This window comes from Lampetra fluviatilis, chromosome 1, assembly GCF_964198595.1.
Source record: "Lampetra fluviatilis chromosome 1, kcLamFluv1.1, whole genome shotgun sequence".
NCBI classification, from domain to species: domain Eukaryota; kingdom Metazoa; phylum Chordata; class Hyperoartia; order Petromyzontiformes; family Petromyzontidae; genus Lampetra; species Lampetra fluviatilis.
The window spans coordinates 4,944,114-4,957,962 of record NC_136275.1 but is presented as its reverse complement, the minus strand read 5'-3'; the positions used below and the strand labels follow the sequence as shown (position 1 = coordinate 4,957,962).

General features: G+C 51.3%; 1 protein-coding gene across 4 annotated transcripts in view; it reads right to left on the bottom strand.

Annotated features, from left to right (window-relative positions):
- LOC144955621 (vasoactive intestinal polypeptide receptor-like) overlaps nt 1-13,849 on the bottom strand; it is a 45,089-nt gene that overhangs the window by 11,099 nt on the left and 20,141 nt on the right. For all 4 annotated transcript variants that reach the window (XM_078885820.1, XM_078885916.1, XM_078885871.1 and 1 more), the window contains 4 exons: nt 12,484-12,581; nt 11,464-11,596; nt 5,201-5,354; nt 3,536-3,596 (listed from right to left, as the gene is read on the bottom strand). In XM_078885820.1, the coding sequence (XP_078741946.1) occupies nt 3,536-3,596; nt 5,201-5,354; nt 11,464-11,596; nt 12,484-12,581 (446 nt within the window). The remainder of the gene's footprint in view (nt 1-3,535; nt 3,597-5,200; nt 5,355-11,463; nt 11,597-12,483; nt 12,582-13,849) is intronic.

Genomic DNA, 13,849 nt, shown 5'->3' with positions numbered 1-13,849 from the left:
AATTTATTCTCAAACTGATGCCAAAATAAAGCAACAACGTACACGGTGATTCGGTCTTGTACCTGAGTTATGCGCACGCGCGTGTGTGTGTGTGTACGCCGAAGTGGTTAGCGCGCCGAACTGCGAATTCAGCGACCCGAATTCGATTCCCGCTCACGGCCAACACCAGTAATGACTATCTGAACCAGTTCTGACCTCCCCCCCCCCCCAGGTCAACTCAGCCTTAATTGAGTACATGGTGCGGTGTGTAAACATCGCCACTTGGGAAACAAAGGCGGTAGGGCGTGGTGCTGACCACCCATCCCCTCGTGTGACGTGCCAGCCTCGCTCACAGCACTTGCCCCAACATTCTGTTAAATCTATACGGGGGATCTTTGTCTTTTTGCGCGCGCGCGTGCGTGCAGAACTGGGTGAAACGGGAGAGTGGCTCTCTGAGAACAAGAGTGCTCCAGAGGAACGAGACAGAGAGGGACACGAGAGGAGCTGCGGCCACTCTGCCACAATTAACGAGCTGCACCTGAGCGAAGGAACAAAAAGCCTCTCGCCGGCAAAAACAGTTGTCGGCCATCGAAGGAGGGCTCTTGTAATTTACGCATTTATTTCTTTCATACCGCAGATGGATACTTGCTTTTAAGTCCGTTATCATTCTGGCTTGTGCTTCTTCTTGTTGTCCCCGCCTGAATACGAGAGCCTTCCGAATCCACCCCAAACGCATGCTCCCTGCAGCGGCTCCTTTGCACGTACGTATAATGTTGAACATCTTCTGCAACCGTGCGTAGACAACCGTGCTAATCGGAGTTGTGGGGGGAGGACAACAAACTAAATGCAAAACGCAGTTCCAAACGAAATTAGTTTTCAATCCAGATTTAAAAGTGCGTAGCTCCAGTGACTTCCTATTATCGGCAGTAAGAGCGTTCCAGACGGCCCGCAGATGCGCATCCGAAAACGCACGATGCAGTGACCGTCTTTGTTTGATGGCAAACCCAAAAGCCGCTGCTGCTGCTGCCGCGTCTTCACCGTCGGTCACGTGTCTCACGCCAGCCCGGGCCTACGACCAAGAGAGCCTTGAATGCCGTTTAAACCGGAATTGGCCCAACATACGTCTAAAATGTGCAGGCCTTCCGTGCCCTGGCAATGCGAGGCCTACAACTGCACGTGCAGTTCATACGCGGGGCTTAGGTTTGTCGCCGAATATTTTCTGCGTCGACTGCAGTCGACCTGGACAGAGGACCGTCAAGTAAAGTAGCCAGAGCGGACGGCGAGGGACCAAACTGGATTATGGCCCCACGTCTCACCGCATCTCAGAAGCTCGTGCCGGGTCGAGCTTGATTATGAGCGCTTTGATTGGAGACCGCCTGGGAACACACCGGGTGTTGTCGGGTTCTACTGAGACGGCACATTACGTGAAGTGGCTGTACATGAATGCATTCTTGAATCGATCTGCGTGGAGACGTTGAGTTGTGTTGTCCCCGTTATACCAGTGGGGGTTTCTCTGGGTGCTGTGGTTTGCTCTCACACGAAGCTCGATAATGGCATTGGCCAAACATCCAAATCCAGGACCCTCCTGAAAATTAATCTTGAGACTCCGTGAGTCTGGTGACATAGCCGTGCATCAATAATAACATTGGTCAACACACTTTTTCTGGCATAAGGTATTCCAACGGTTTTAAGGAAATTTTGGGGGTGCTGATTCCAAATCTGGCATCAGTTTTTGTCTATCACATCAGGTTTTTGAGATATCAAATATTGCATTTTCAATAAAAACTGCAGAAGAAAAATATGAAATAAATGTGGATATCTACATAAAATTATATTATAAACACACTATCCTATAAATACAGCACCATATTTTAGCACTAAAGCAGTCACTGACTCGCAACAACTTGCAATCATAAGTGACAGAGTTAATTTCGGGTAAAATCAATGAAAATGGGGTATGCCGATAGCATAAAAATGAGATGTGATAGAGCAAATCTGAGATCAGATTTTTTTGTTGACCAGTCTTATCAACTATGGCCCTTTTTCATTCCACTGCTGGATGAAAGTCTTCCTTTGACCTGTTGTTCGTGGAGGATTTTTGACCATACTTCACCACGCTGGCCATTGCAGATCGGTAAAGACGAGTGGGGTGGGAGCAGGATCAATCGCCAATGATGTTAGCCGTGAGCAGGCATTAAACTCAGTCCCATCAGGCCCTAGAGTAGTGTGCTAACCGCTGCACCACCGCTCCGTCCAGGATTTCCAACAAGAAGCATGTAAAGTGGCTTCGCTTGTTTGCACAAATAAATCTTCTCCTTCTCACTTATTCGAAAAAAAAAAGAATTAGGGGACGTCTAAATATTTATCCTGGTCTTGAGCGGGATGATAAGAAATATTTTTCATCCATCCAACTGATGTGTGATGTGTGTGCGTTTGTGTGGATGCACGTGCGTGTGTGTGTGTGGGGAGCGGCAGTGCAGCGGTTAGCGCGCTGTGCTACGAACGCGGCAACCCGAGTTTGTGATCCGCTGACGACCAATAACAGTGGCGAGTATCTGAAACGGATATGTGCCTCCCCTAGGTCGGCGCAGCCTTCACTGAGTAGCTTGTGCTGAATGAGTAAAAGCCAGCGCAGGGGAGACAAAGGCGACGGGCCGACTGTGGTGTTGGCCGGTCCTCACAGACGCTACTCATTTATAACAGCACTCGCTCAGCACGTGCGCAACTATGGGGGGAGGGCGGGGGGGTTATTCTGCAGCGTTATGCGACGCATAGGGGCCCAGTCGGCCACAAGAGGGCCCAGAATCAACAGATGAGCAAGCCAACAAATTGTTACGCAAAAAAAAGCATTCATAACAAAAATAACCTGCGGTCTATCATGGACCCATCCCGATTAACGCATCTTGGCCATCGTATCAATAGAGCAGCAGCAAGTTTCTGCGATCCCACTCCCTTTGAGGAGATCCTCGACCGATGGGGCCGGCATGATACAAAGCCCCACGATAACCTAATTGTCAGTATTGTACATTTACACGTTTTGTATTAATGCTGTCACTGTGAGACTGCCTTCCCCTAAACCCAATACACCGTGCATCTAAAATAACAAATGTGTCTTCTTGGTTCTTTCGGTAAAGTCACGTAGAATGGAAATAATAAAGTAATAAAAATAAAACATAATAAAATATTTTATTATGTTTTATTTTATTATTTTATAAAAAAAATAAAGCATAATAAAATAATTTATAATGTTTTATTTTCATTATTTTATTATTTCCATTCTACGTGACTTGACCGAAAGAACCAAGAAGATGAATCCCTGCAGTCACGAAAGCTTTAAATCGAAATATAACAAATGTGGTTATAGCCTAACACATCATTGTACACGGGTTAAAACCCCATCGGGAGGAGCTACTTTAGTAAAAGTGAGTCGGGAGAAAGGAGGGGACGGGGTTCCACAGTCGTATCTTGCAACAGTCTGTTCAAGGTGATACGAGGAGGAGGGGGAGGGGGGGGGCATCGTTTGTCTTTGCAGGTGGGGACGTGTGAGGCTGCCTACCCAGTGTCCTCGTAGACGACGCGGCAGACGGTCCACACCACCACGAACACGGCCGGCGTCCCTGCCGCCCACGCACACGGCAGCAGCAACACCGATATTGAGATGGCTATTTATTCGTAATTACCGCTTCGCTTGTTTACCCCCCACCACTCCCCGTAGGAGAGACCCCTCACGGCGCTCGGGGAGGAAGGCTAATGGCACACGCGCTGTCAAGAGCAGATGAGAAGCTGTAAAAGGAGAGGCCCACACCTCGTGTGGTTGATGAGCCCATTACAGTTCAGAGCATAATGTCCCCTTTCCATATCTGTCTCCCCGCATAAAAAAATCTAACGTTTTTTTTTTAAATACGTATATACACAACCCGATGGTTGCACATAGCCTCCTGAGAATGCATCGTAAAAGTAGCATCGATTCAATACAAGCAAACTCTACTTTGCTAACTTTCTAGAGTTTGCTTGCATTGAAGCAATGCTGCTGCTAAACCTCTAGAGTTTTCTTATATTGAACCAATGCTGCGAAGACGCACTCCCAGGAGGCCGTGTGGAAAATAAGCCGCTTTTCTTGACGTGGCTAGACACATTTGGGAGGGAGGCGTTATTCATTTAAATGTTTAAACTCGTGCGATGGTACGCTGCTGGCTGTGAGAATGTCCAACTGGAATGCGTTCATCTCGTGACAGCATAATTGTAATACGAGCGAGGGGGAAAAGCTACGATTTAAAAAAAAAAAACACGTTGCAACGATTTAAAAGACTCTGAAAATATTCTCGCGAACATACTGGCAAGGTGTGATGTCAGGCGACAGGATGGCACGGAGGAAGGGGAGCATGGGGACGGGGGGGGCGGGGTGTTGGGGGGAGGGGTTAGATTTGGCTGGAGAGGGATAGGGCGGGACTCGTACTAAACACATTTGCGGATGGGAATGGTGCCTGGGGGGGGGGCGGGGGGTGGGGGGAATGGCGACCACGGAGATGGAGCGATGACATCGGCTCGCGTGCACTTTGCTAGGCGGATCGTGAGATCACGAGGGGTCGTGCGAGGAGACGACGGCTTGGTGTGCCCTTCATCATCCAGCTGTGAATTGGTCACGGCCTATGATGATGATAATGATGATGACCGAACTCCCATTACGAATAGCGAGCAAAACAAAACAAAAATCAAAGTGTAATATCCATGCTCTTGGCGAACAATCTACGCATGTTTAGAGCATTTAACTCTCATTTGTGTCCCGATTGCTTTGGAAAAAGGGCTTTAAAGCTTGCTCAGTGGGCCTTAACTGGTAAAATAATTTTTTTTTTATATATATAGTTTATTTGTGTTACTGGGGTTGCCACGTGCCCTAGCTTTTCCATGGATCGTCCTCACTTTTGGAGTAGCAATGCCCAGACTCAACCCTAGGCATCTGTCAAGATCTGACGAGTTTGGGTCAGGCTTAAGGTTATCACCTGTCCCTGGGGAGTCTGAAAGTCTTCCCTGGACATTAGCAGTCCTGGATGTTGTAAGTTGCGTAAAAATGCACCAAGACATTGCATACCAATTTAGTTCCCCCTTCATCAGATATTGTGAAATATTCATCTTGATATTTACAGATAAAAAAAACCCATATATATACGTGAGCTGAAAATACATTTTTTTTTGTTTACAGAAGTCACACTGGCTCACTCACCCCAGCCGATGATGATGTACGAGTAAAAGTACTTCCTCTCGGAGAAGAAGGAGACGAGGAGGAGCGTGTGGAGGTAGAGGCCCTCCACCAGCAGCCAGCTGAAGTTGGCCATGATGCAGTACTGGAAGAACACCATGACGACCTTGCACGTGGCCTGCGGCGAGCAGACCGAGAGACACGGAACGCAGGATCCATGGTTTCGCCATCGCCACTCCTCGCGTCCCCCCACGCTCGGAGTTTCTCCACGTCCACAAACAGCACTACTTTTATTTTTATTATACCGGGTAAGGGCCCATTGAGATATATAGCTCTTTTTCAGCAGCGACCAGGTCACAAATGATAACTCAGCCAAGTGGCTTCATCACCACGTGAACATTTATAGCATGTGGAGGGGAAAACCGGTAAACCCGGTGAATAATCAAGTTCAAGTTCATTTATTAGGTATAGCCCTGTGAGCCATTCGGCTCTTGAATCGGGTGCAACCGCAACAACAACAAAATGAACAAGAAAACATCTTAAAGTGACTTTGTGACTAAGTGCAAACAGAAAATCCAAGAAAAGACAGCAAAATATTGCAGAAAAAGCACCGTACACCAACGCTGTGTGCAAAAATCCCAGTGGGATGCAAGTCAAACAACAACAACAACAACAACCACAAGACAATCAACACGACCACGGGGAGAGAAACATACAAACAAAACAGCAGGCGTCAGGGTCGGGATCGAACCCACGACCTCTTGTATACCAGGCGAGGTAGTTAACATCTGGCGACCACGGCGCCTGACTCTTCTCCGTACGAGCACAACTCTCAGCGTCCCCATTTAGACCAAAACAGAGCGCTTACTTTCGCATATACCTAACTTCTTATTTGTTGGCGCCTTTGACGCTCATTTCACGTTTTCGGTTCGCGCGTGTTTCGCTTATAACCATTAAACACCTCGTTTGTGAGTTGTGCGATATCCCTTAAGGATCCTGCTGCCGTACTCCTCCTGTGCAATGTTGATGGGTTTTTTTTTAAATCGTTTGTTGATGTTGTTTCTGCTGTGCACCGCGGCACCACGGATCTCCCGTGTAAATCAGCCTGACACGTGGCTAAACGGAATCACCCGTGTAATGAATGAAATGAACGAAACAAAATTAAGTTGCGACAACGCTCCACGAGCCTGATTATTGGTACAACTCGTGCCACGTGACGTTGGTAGCGTTGTCAGTGCCAGAACCGACCCTCACACCACACCAGGCCCCTCATTCATGGTGGCTACGCTCAGATACACAACCAAGACAATGATCATCATCTATAGCCTTTTATCAGATAGTTTGATGCAAGTGCTATTGACGAACACCTATGCAGGCTGGCATGATACACGAGCACCGGTGGAATGGCTAACGCTCACCCGACCCGCCTCTGTTTGCCCATCGCTGATATTTACGCAGCGCACACACACGCCCAAGGTACTCATTTACGGGTGGGTCGAACTAGGGGGAGTCCCAACACCGTTTCAAATATAATCGCCGTGAGCGGGAATCGAACTCACGTCGCCAGACACACACGCACGGACCTCACTCAACCACAAGTGGGCCCATGAATACCATGAGCAGCAAGGACGCGTTCTCGTTTCGTGCGTGCGCGGTGCTGAAATGTAGCAATTAAACACGTAATTAATTTAAAGGACCAAAGGCCGTGTTTCTCCCACCCCCCCCCCCCCCCCCCTTAGTACTCTTCCACCCTCTATTTGAGTGAAATATCGAGTCACGCCACCTCCACATTTACCAGCCGCTCTCATTCTCTCTCCAGCTCTGGTTCTAACAAAGTACAAACGTCAGCTATTGTCTCGAGTTATCCAATCTAAGCTACGCGCCAGGCTCGGTACATACGTAATAAGTATAACCCGTAAAAACAACGTTTTTCACTATAGATCCTTTATATGCGTGGCAGCGAACTTAATATAAAGGATTTAAAAATATATTCGCCTGTGGAGGACGCGGGGATCGATCCCGCGACCTTTGGCATGGGAAGCGAGGGCGCTACCAACTGCGCTACTCTGCCACGGCCTGTGGAGGGGTTACGCTCTGGTCTCCTACACTGTGACGTTCAGCCAAAGCCATGAATGAGTTCTATTTGAATATATGTAAAATACATTTTTTTGCCTAAAAAGTGTAAAATTTTGGGAATTTTTTTTCACGAACATTAATTGTCTCGCACAACGAGTCTGTGTGGAAAATGTCAGCTCGATTGGATCACGGGAAGTGGGTTAAAAAACGACCGAAAGATTTGCACGGTCGTAAGCAAGCAAGCAAGCACGCAAGCAAGTGTAGTGGTGGTGTTGACGCGCGCCGACAGTGAGAGATCACGGGGCGGCGCGGGGTGCGTGGTTGTGCGCGCTGACACAAGGTGGGAAATAGGATCGTGGGCAGCGCGCAGTGATTGGTCAACTGGGGTGGGTGCACTCAGCGACGTCCGCATGAGGGACTATAAAGGGGGACGCGCGGGAGCACTCGGGGAATTGTTAAACCAGTTGAAGATCGAAGACGGAGTTGAAGAGGTAGGGCCCTGAGACCCCTAGTCCCGCTGTCCTTGTAAGGGCCTGGGCCCTGTGTGGCTCGGAGGCGAGACTGTGGGACCCGTGGTCTGACGTCCATGTGGGACGAGGCTGTGGGACCCAGAGTCGAGACGGACACCCCAGCCGGGTGGGTTCCGAGAAGCTACGGGGCGTAAGAGCCCGTGTGGGTGTAGCCAGGGGAACCCCGTGGGTTAGGCTGCAGTTAGCCACTCGTGTAATATAAGTTGGTGTTAATAAAGAGTGTGCTACCCGTAAGGTCGTCTCCCGTCAAGTTACTACATTACACAAGCAAGCACGCAAGCAAGCAAGCAAGCGAACTTAATATAAAGGATTAAAAAATAAAGACAAATAACCCCCGTGTAGCCTTTACAGACTGTTGGGGCAAGTGCTGTGAGCGAGCACCTATGAAGGCCGGCACGGCGCCCGGCCGCCTTTGTCTCCCCAGTGCTGGTGTTTACCTAACGCGCCAAGGCAGTCATAGCCACGTGCGATCAGGGCCACACCAACATACAAAGATAAAGCTTCACCCGTATAGCCTTTACAGACTGTTGGGGCAAGTGCTGTGAGCGAGCACCGAGGGGGCGGGTGGGCAGCACCACGCCCGGCCGTCTTTGTCTCCCCAGTGGCGATGTTTACACACCGTCAACGTGGTGCTCATTCGAGGTTGAGTTGAACTCGGGGAGGTCCAGGACCGATTCAGGTAATCGTCGCTGCTTTTGGCCGTGAGCGGGAATCGAATTTGGGTGGCCTGGCATGTTGCTTAGGGTCTTGCAGCTGCACTATCGCTCCCCACAGGCACAACAACAATAGCCACCATTCGCCACTAAGTGGTGGGGACGTATATCAAGGCGCCTGTGCCAGGCCAGGTGCACTTTGAGGCCACGTGAAGTGTCTGAGGCTCGCTGACACGAGGCCACGGGACAGACGCAGCAGGTGCCATGGGTTGGCTGACTGAGATGACTGGCAGATGCATCAGCTGTGCCCCGTACCGTGCCAACTTGCTTTGTTTTAGCCGCCCGGCGCTCTGCTCGTTGTTGTGAGCGTCGCTTCTCCACCTTCCATTGTTGCTGGACGGTGGCTGCCTCCAAATGCCAAGTGAATGTCCTTCATCACCCTCCTCCACAGAGCCTGATCTTGGCATTGCTGGTGCTAGTCATAGGCAACTGCACTCATTCCGAGGTCCCCCCATAATCAATCGGTCCATCTATGTTCCAGATCATACAGTGCTTAGCAAAATGGAAGCGTCCTGGGCATGCATGCATGCTTCATGACGCAGCCAACGCAACCTCGCCTGTCGAAGAAGCTCACTGGAGGAAATGTGTCCAGATACATCAAGCGTCTGCGAGCGCCTTGCACAATCCAGTCTGATTAGACCCTGGATGGATTGTAGGCAGGCCAGTCCAAGCGGGAACTGCACTCGGGGCGCCAAAAAATCCAAAGACAAATATCCTCCGTATAGCCTTGACAGACTGGCGGGGTAAGTGCTGTTCGCCCGACCGCCTTTGTCTCCCCAGTGCTGGTGTTTATGCACCGCGCCAAGGCAGTCATACACACATCCAATCAGGGCAACACCAACATACGAAGACAACCCCCCCCCTTCCCCCATATAGCCATAACACATTGTTGGGGCAAATGCTGTTAGCGAGCACCTTAATCACACCTACACACACACACACACGGACGCACGTGCGTGTACACAACGTCTATTGCCACACGCGTGGGCCAGCCAGCACCATTTACTATGAATGTCAATACAATATTGACACAGCATAACCTCCGTTCGCAACGAACTTCATTACCCCTTGGACCGATCATTTCCCAACATGCGCTCTCGGCTGGACGGCTTCCCAGATGACGTGACAGCCACGGCTCGCCGCCGCGGTGGCGAGACGTTGACTACCTCGTCTGGTATTCAGGAGGATGTGGGATTTCATCCCGACCCTGACGCGAGTAACATTTGAAGTGTGCATGTCTCTCTCCGCGTGGTCGCGTGGATTGTTCACGATGAGCCCACTTCGTTGAGCTGTGTGTAATCTGTGGCCAGGTCGCTGCTTAAAAATAACTATACAGCTCAGCGGGCCTTACCTGGTAAAATCTAAATATTGTTTTTTTTGGGTTTGTTTTTTAACTGACAGCTGTGAGGCCGAGACGAGGCGTGGGCCGACCTGACGCCCGTGCCCGAGCGTCACGTTTCCTCGCGTTCCAGTGGTTCACACACATTCCGCGTGTGACACCGCGTGTCATTCGGCACGAGGCCCGACGTTTTTCTCCTCGTGCCGGGAGCTCTTGCAGGAACGTCATTCGCTCAACGGAACAGTGGAGCGCAACCCGCTAAAACCCTGAGCAGACCGCCGTAGTGGAATTTCCCAGATTTTCCACCTTTACCAATCGTGTCCGAACACAAATTAAGTCGTTACACGCCGCACGCGCCCGATGATTGGTAAATAGGTCCCACGTGACGTAGAGTGTGATGTGTGTGTATGTGCGTGTGTGTGTGTCTCACGTGATGAATAGTGCGCCGAGTGTGATTAAGCGGAGGATCGCCAATTGCATTTTCTCTGGGATTGGAAGGAGCTGGTCAATAGGTGGCAGTACAGCAGATTGGGGGGTTCGTGAACACATCTGTGCGGATCTTGTGAGTGTTATTTCCTCGTGTGTTTCGGTTTTCTCCGGTTCCCTCACACGCTAAGCAAACAGCTCATTCTTTATTAATATAAAAAACGGACCAAACATCCCGATGCAGGACCGCCCTGGTACATATGTCTTAATCTGCGCTTTCCCCTGGATTAATTATCACATTGAGATTCAACGATAAACCCCGCGGAACATTAAACAGGACTGACGCGTACCCGAACGAAAATTAAACACACAAACACACGCACGCACGCACACACATGCACGCCGAAGTGCATGGAAGTGAATTTACGACGCAATTGCCTGCACACGGGATTAATGGATCGCGTCTTCCGTGGCAGCACGGAATAAATAGCGGCGTTTGTGCGGTACGAATGCGCTTTAACGAGCGCCCGTGCAGAGGCGGGCGCCCTGGGGGGAGAATTCAACTCGGCCCGGGGAAACGAGACGGCTGCAGCAGTGGCTGCGTTTTAATGAAAGCGTGACGACCACGTGGAAGCTTTCAACAAAACACAATCACCCCCCCCCCCCCCCCCGAGAGAAGGCGACATCGCTCTGCACGCATCCGCGCCTGACACAGATCCCTTCCCGCGCGGCCCGCACGGTCCTAGCGCTGCTCACGAGCACCGCCGCTCCCTACACACAGAGTCTCCAAGACAAAGATCCCCCCCCCTCCAAGTGCCGTATGTCCTGAGCAGACTTTTGGGGCAAGCGGTGTTCGCGAGTAGCCGGGCACGGCGCACGAGGGAGGGGGGGGGGTGGCCAGCACTACGCCCGCCCGGCCGCCTTTGTCTCCCTATTTCCGATGTTCACGCACCGCACCACGTGCTACGCATTGAAGGCTCCGTAGACTTCTGGCAGACCCGAGACAATTCATACATCACTCTCCACGGATGTTGGGAATCGAACTCGGGTCGACGGTTTCAAGGCGCAGAAACCACGGAGGGCCGTGATAGCCGCAGAGAGCCGGGAGAGGGGGGAGAGTGGGTAGAGTGGGTAGAGGGTAGAGTGGGTAGAGGGTAGAGTGGGTAGAGGGTAGAGTGGGGAGAGGAAAGCGCGTTTGCTCACCGGCGCAGGGGCGCAGTTGTCGATGGCTTCGCCCGTGAAGAGGACCCTGTCCTTGATGAACACGAAGATGGCGCGCAGCATGAACGAGGCGAACAGGTGCATGTGGATGTAGTTGCGCGTGCAGCGCAGCTTGCTGGGCGCGCGCACAAACACGCACATGCACGCACAAGTAGGCACATGCACTGTCCAACTCTCTCGTTCGTATTTGATTGTGAGTACCTGGTGCCGTGTGTAAACATCGCCACTCGGGAGACAAAGGCGGCCGGGTGTGGTGCTGGTCACCCACCCCCTTCGTGTGCCGTGCCGGCCTCCACAGGTGCTGCTTGCGAACAGCACTTGCCCCAACAGGCTATACGGGGGATCTTTGTCATTGTGCCCATGCATCTGCCAGTCATCTCAGTCAGTCAATTCACGGCGCCTGGGTCTGTCCCGTGACCTGTCGGCGTGCGCCTTCGACACCTCACGTGGCCTCGGTGTGCATCTGACCTGTCACAAGCACCGTGTGCAAAGATACCTGACCCTAACCGCCTCTACACCCCCCCCCGCCCCCATTTAATCAACAAATCGTCATCAATCCATTGAGAATTCTTCACCGCGTTTCCACGGGACAGCCAACTTGAGTCGACTCGAAGTTGTTGCCTAAGTTGGCTTCATTTCTCCCAAGACTCGAGTTGACGGGAAACTGGAATTGGCTACGAAAGTTTTCTGCGTGAATTATTATCAGTGTTTTGTGGCCGGAGCGAGCAGCCGATGATGCTGGTGATGCTGATGATGCTGATGCTGCTGATGATGCTGATGATGCTGATGATGCTAATGCTGCTGATGATGCTGATGATGCTGATGATGCTGGTGATGTACATGAATGATGCTGGTGATGCTGCTGATGATGCTTGTGATGCTACGGATGCTGATGATGCTGGTGATGCTGATGATGGTGCTGGTGATGCGACTGACGATGATGATGCTGGTGATGCTGATGATGATACTGATGGGGGCTGCCCAACGTTCATGGACACTCACCGAAAGAGACAGAGGATGAGCATGGCGAGGGCCAGAGACGTGAGGGATGAGCTGTAGCCCACAGTGTACGCTGTCTTTAGCGTCATGTAGTCAGTTTGCTGCGAACACAAGAACACAAACAAACACACCTCACGTCACCACACCGCCCTGCCACACACCTCACCGCACATCACCTCCCCGCACGGCAGGTCTGCTTGGGTGTATCGCTGTGTGTGTGGGGGGAACGGTAGTGCAGCGGTTAGCGCGCTGCGGTACGAACCCGGCGACCTGTAACGAGTATCTGAACCGGCCCTGGGCTATTTTAGATCGAATCAGTCTCAATTAGTCCCTAGTGTAAACATCGCCACTGGGGAGACAAAGGCGGTCGGGCGTGATGCTGGCACGGCACCCCCTCGTGCACAGTGCCGGTTTTCGTGAGGTGCTCACTCACAGTGTTTGTCTTTGTGGGCGCATCTCTATATCGTTTTCGTGGAACAGTTAACCTGAGACCACTCGAGTTGGTCTGATTTGGTTCGATGTCTCCCATCAATCAAAGGGCAAAGATGCAAATCGAGTTGGTAACCCATTCCCGTGGCGTTGCCACGATCGTGTAGGTGGTTCGTTTGACTCTTTGAGACGGGCCAACGGGCGCGTTGCCCGGAAATAAATCCAGACCACGTAGCTGACAACATTAAACGTACAATTTTACACCCAGACGTAAAATGCCACGTTCATGCCACCTGCAGCACCTGTGACGGTCACATTTTGTTGACAAATGTTGACTTGGCGCAAGTCCCGACGTGCAGGGGGGGGGATCATTCATTTGGATCGCGGCCCAAATAGTTGCGGTCGATAAAAAAAGGGAATATGGGACCTTCGCTACCGAGGTGGCAACTCGAGTTCAACTCGAGTTGCGTGGCTCGTTAAAACTAGGCGCAACAAACCTCGAACAACTGGCGCATCTGCAATTAGCATCAACATCGTCAACATCATCAACATTGAGTGCTCCGAGCTAAATAAAGATAACGAAGGCAGAGAACGATGCGTGTGGACGGATGTTAAACCACTGTGGAGTATAAACGACAGACTTCCACTTGCGGCTGTGGAGTGGAGCAACCAACGGATGACAGACTCAACAACTGCACCCTTGCCCACCAAGGGCCCACTCAACGGCCCCAATGACAGCGACCCAATGGACGGCCCTACGGACAACACCTGGCATCCGATTATATCCACCAGGCTCAGCACTGCGTAGCTACATTCGACGTCCTCGTTGCGGCGGCGTCGGCGGCGATTCAGGATCCGTGGTTTCGATTCATCGCGAGGAGTTGCCAGTGAGGCTGTGTGCGCTCCCTCCCTTTCTCTCTCGCGCTCTGCCACGGAGGGA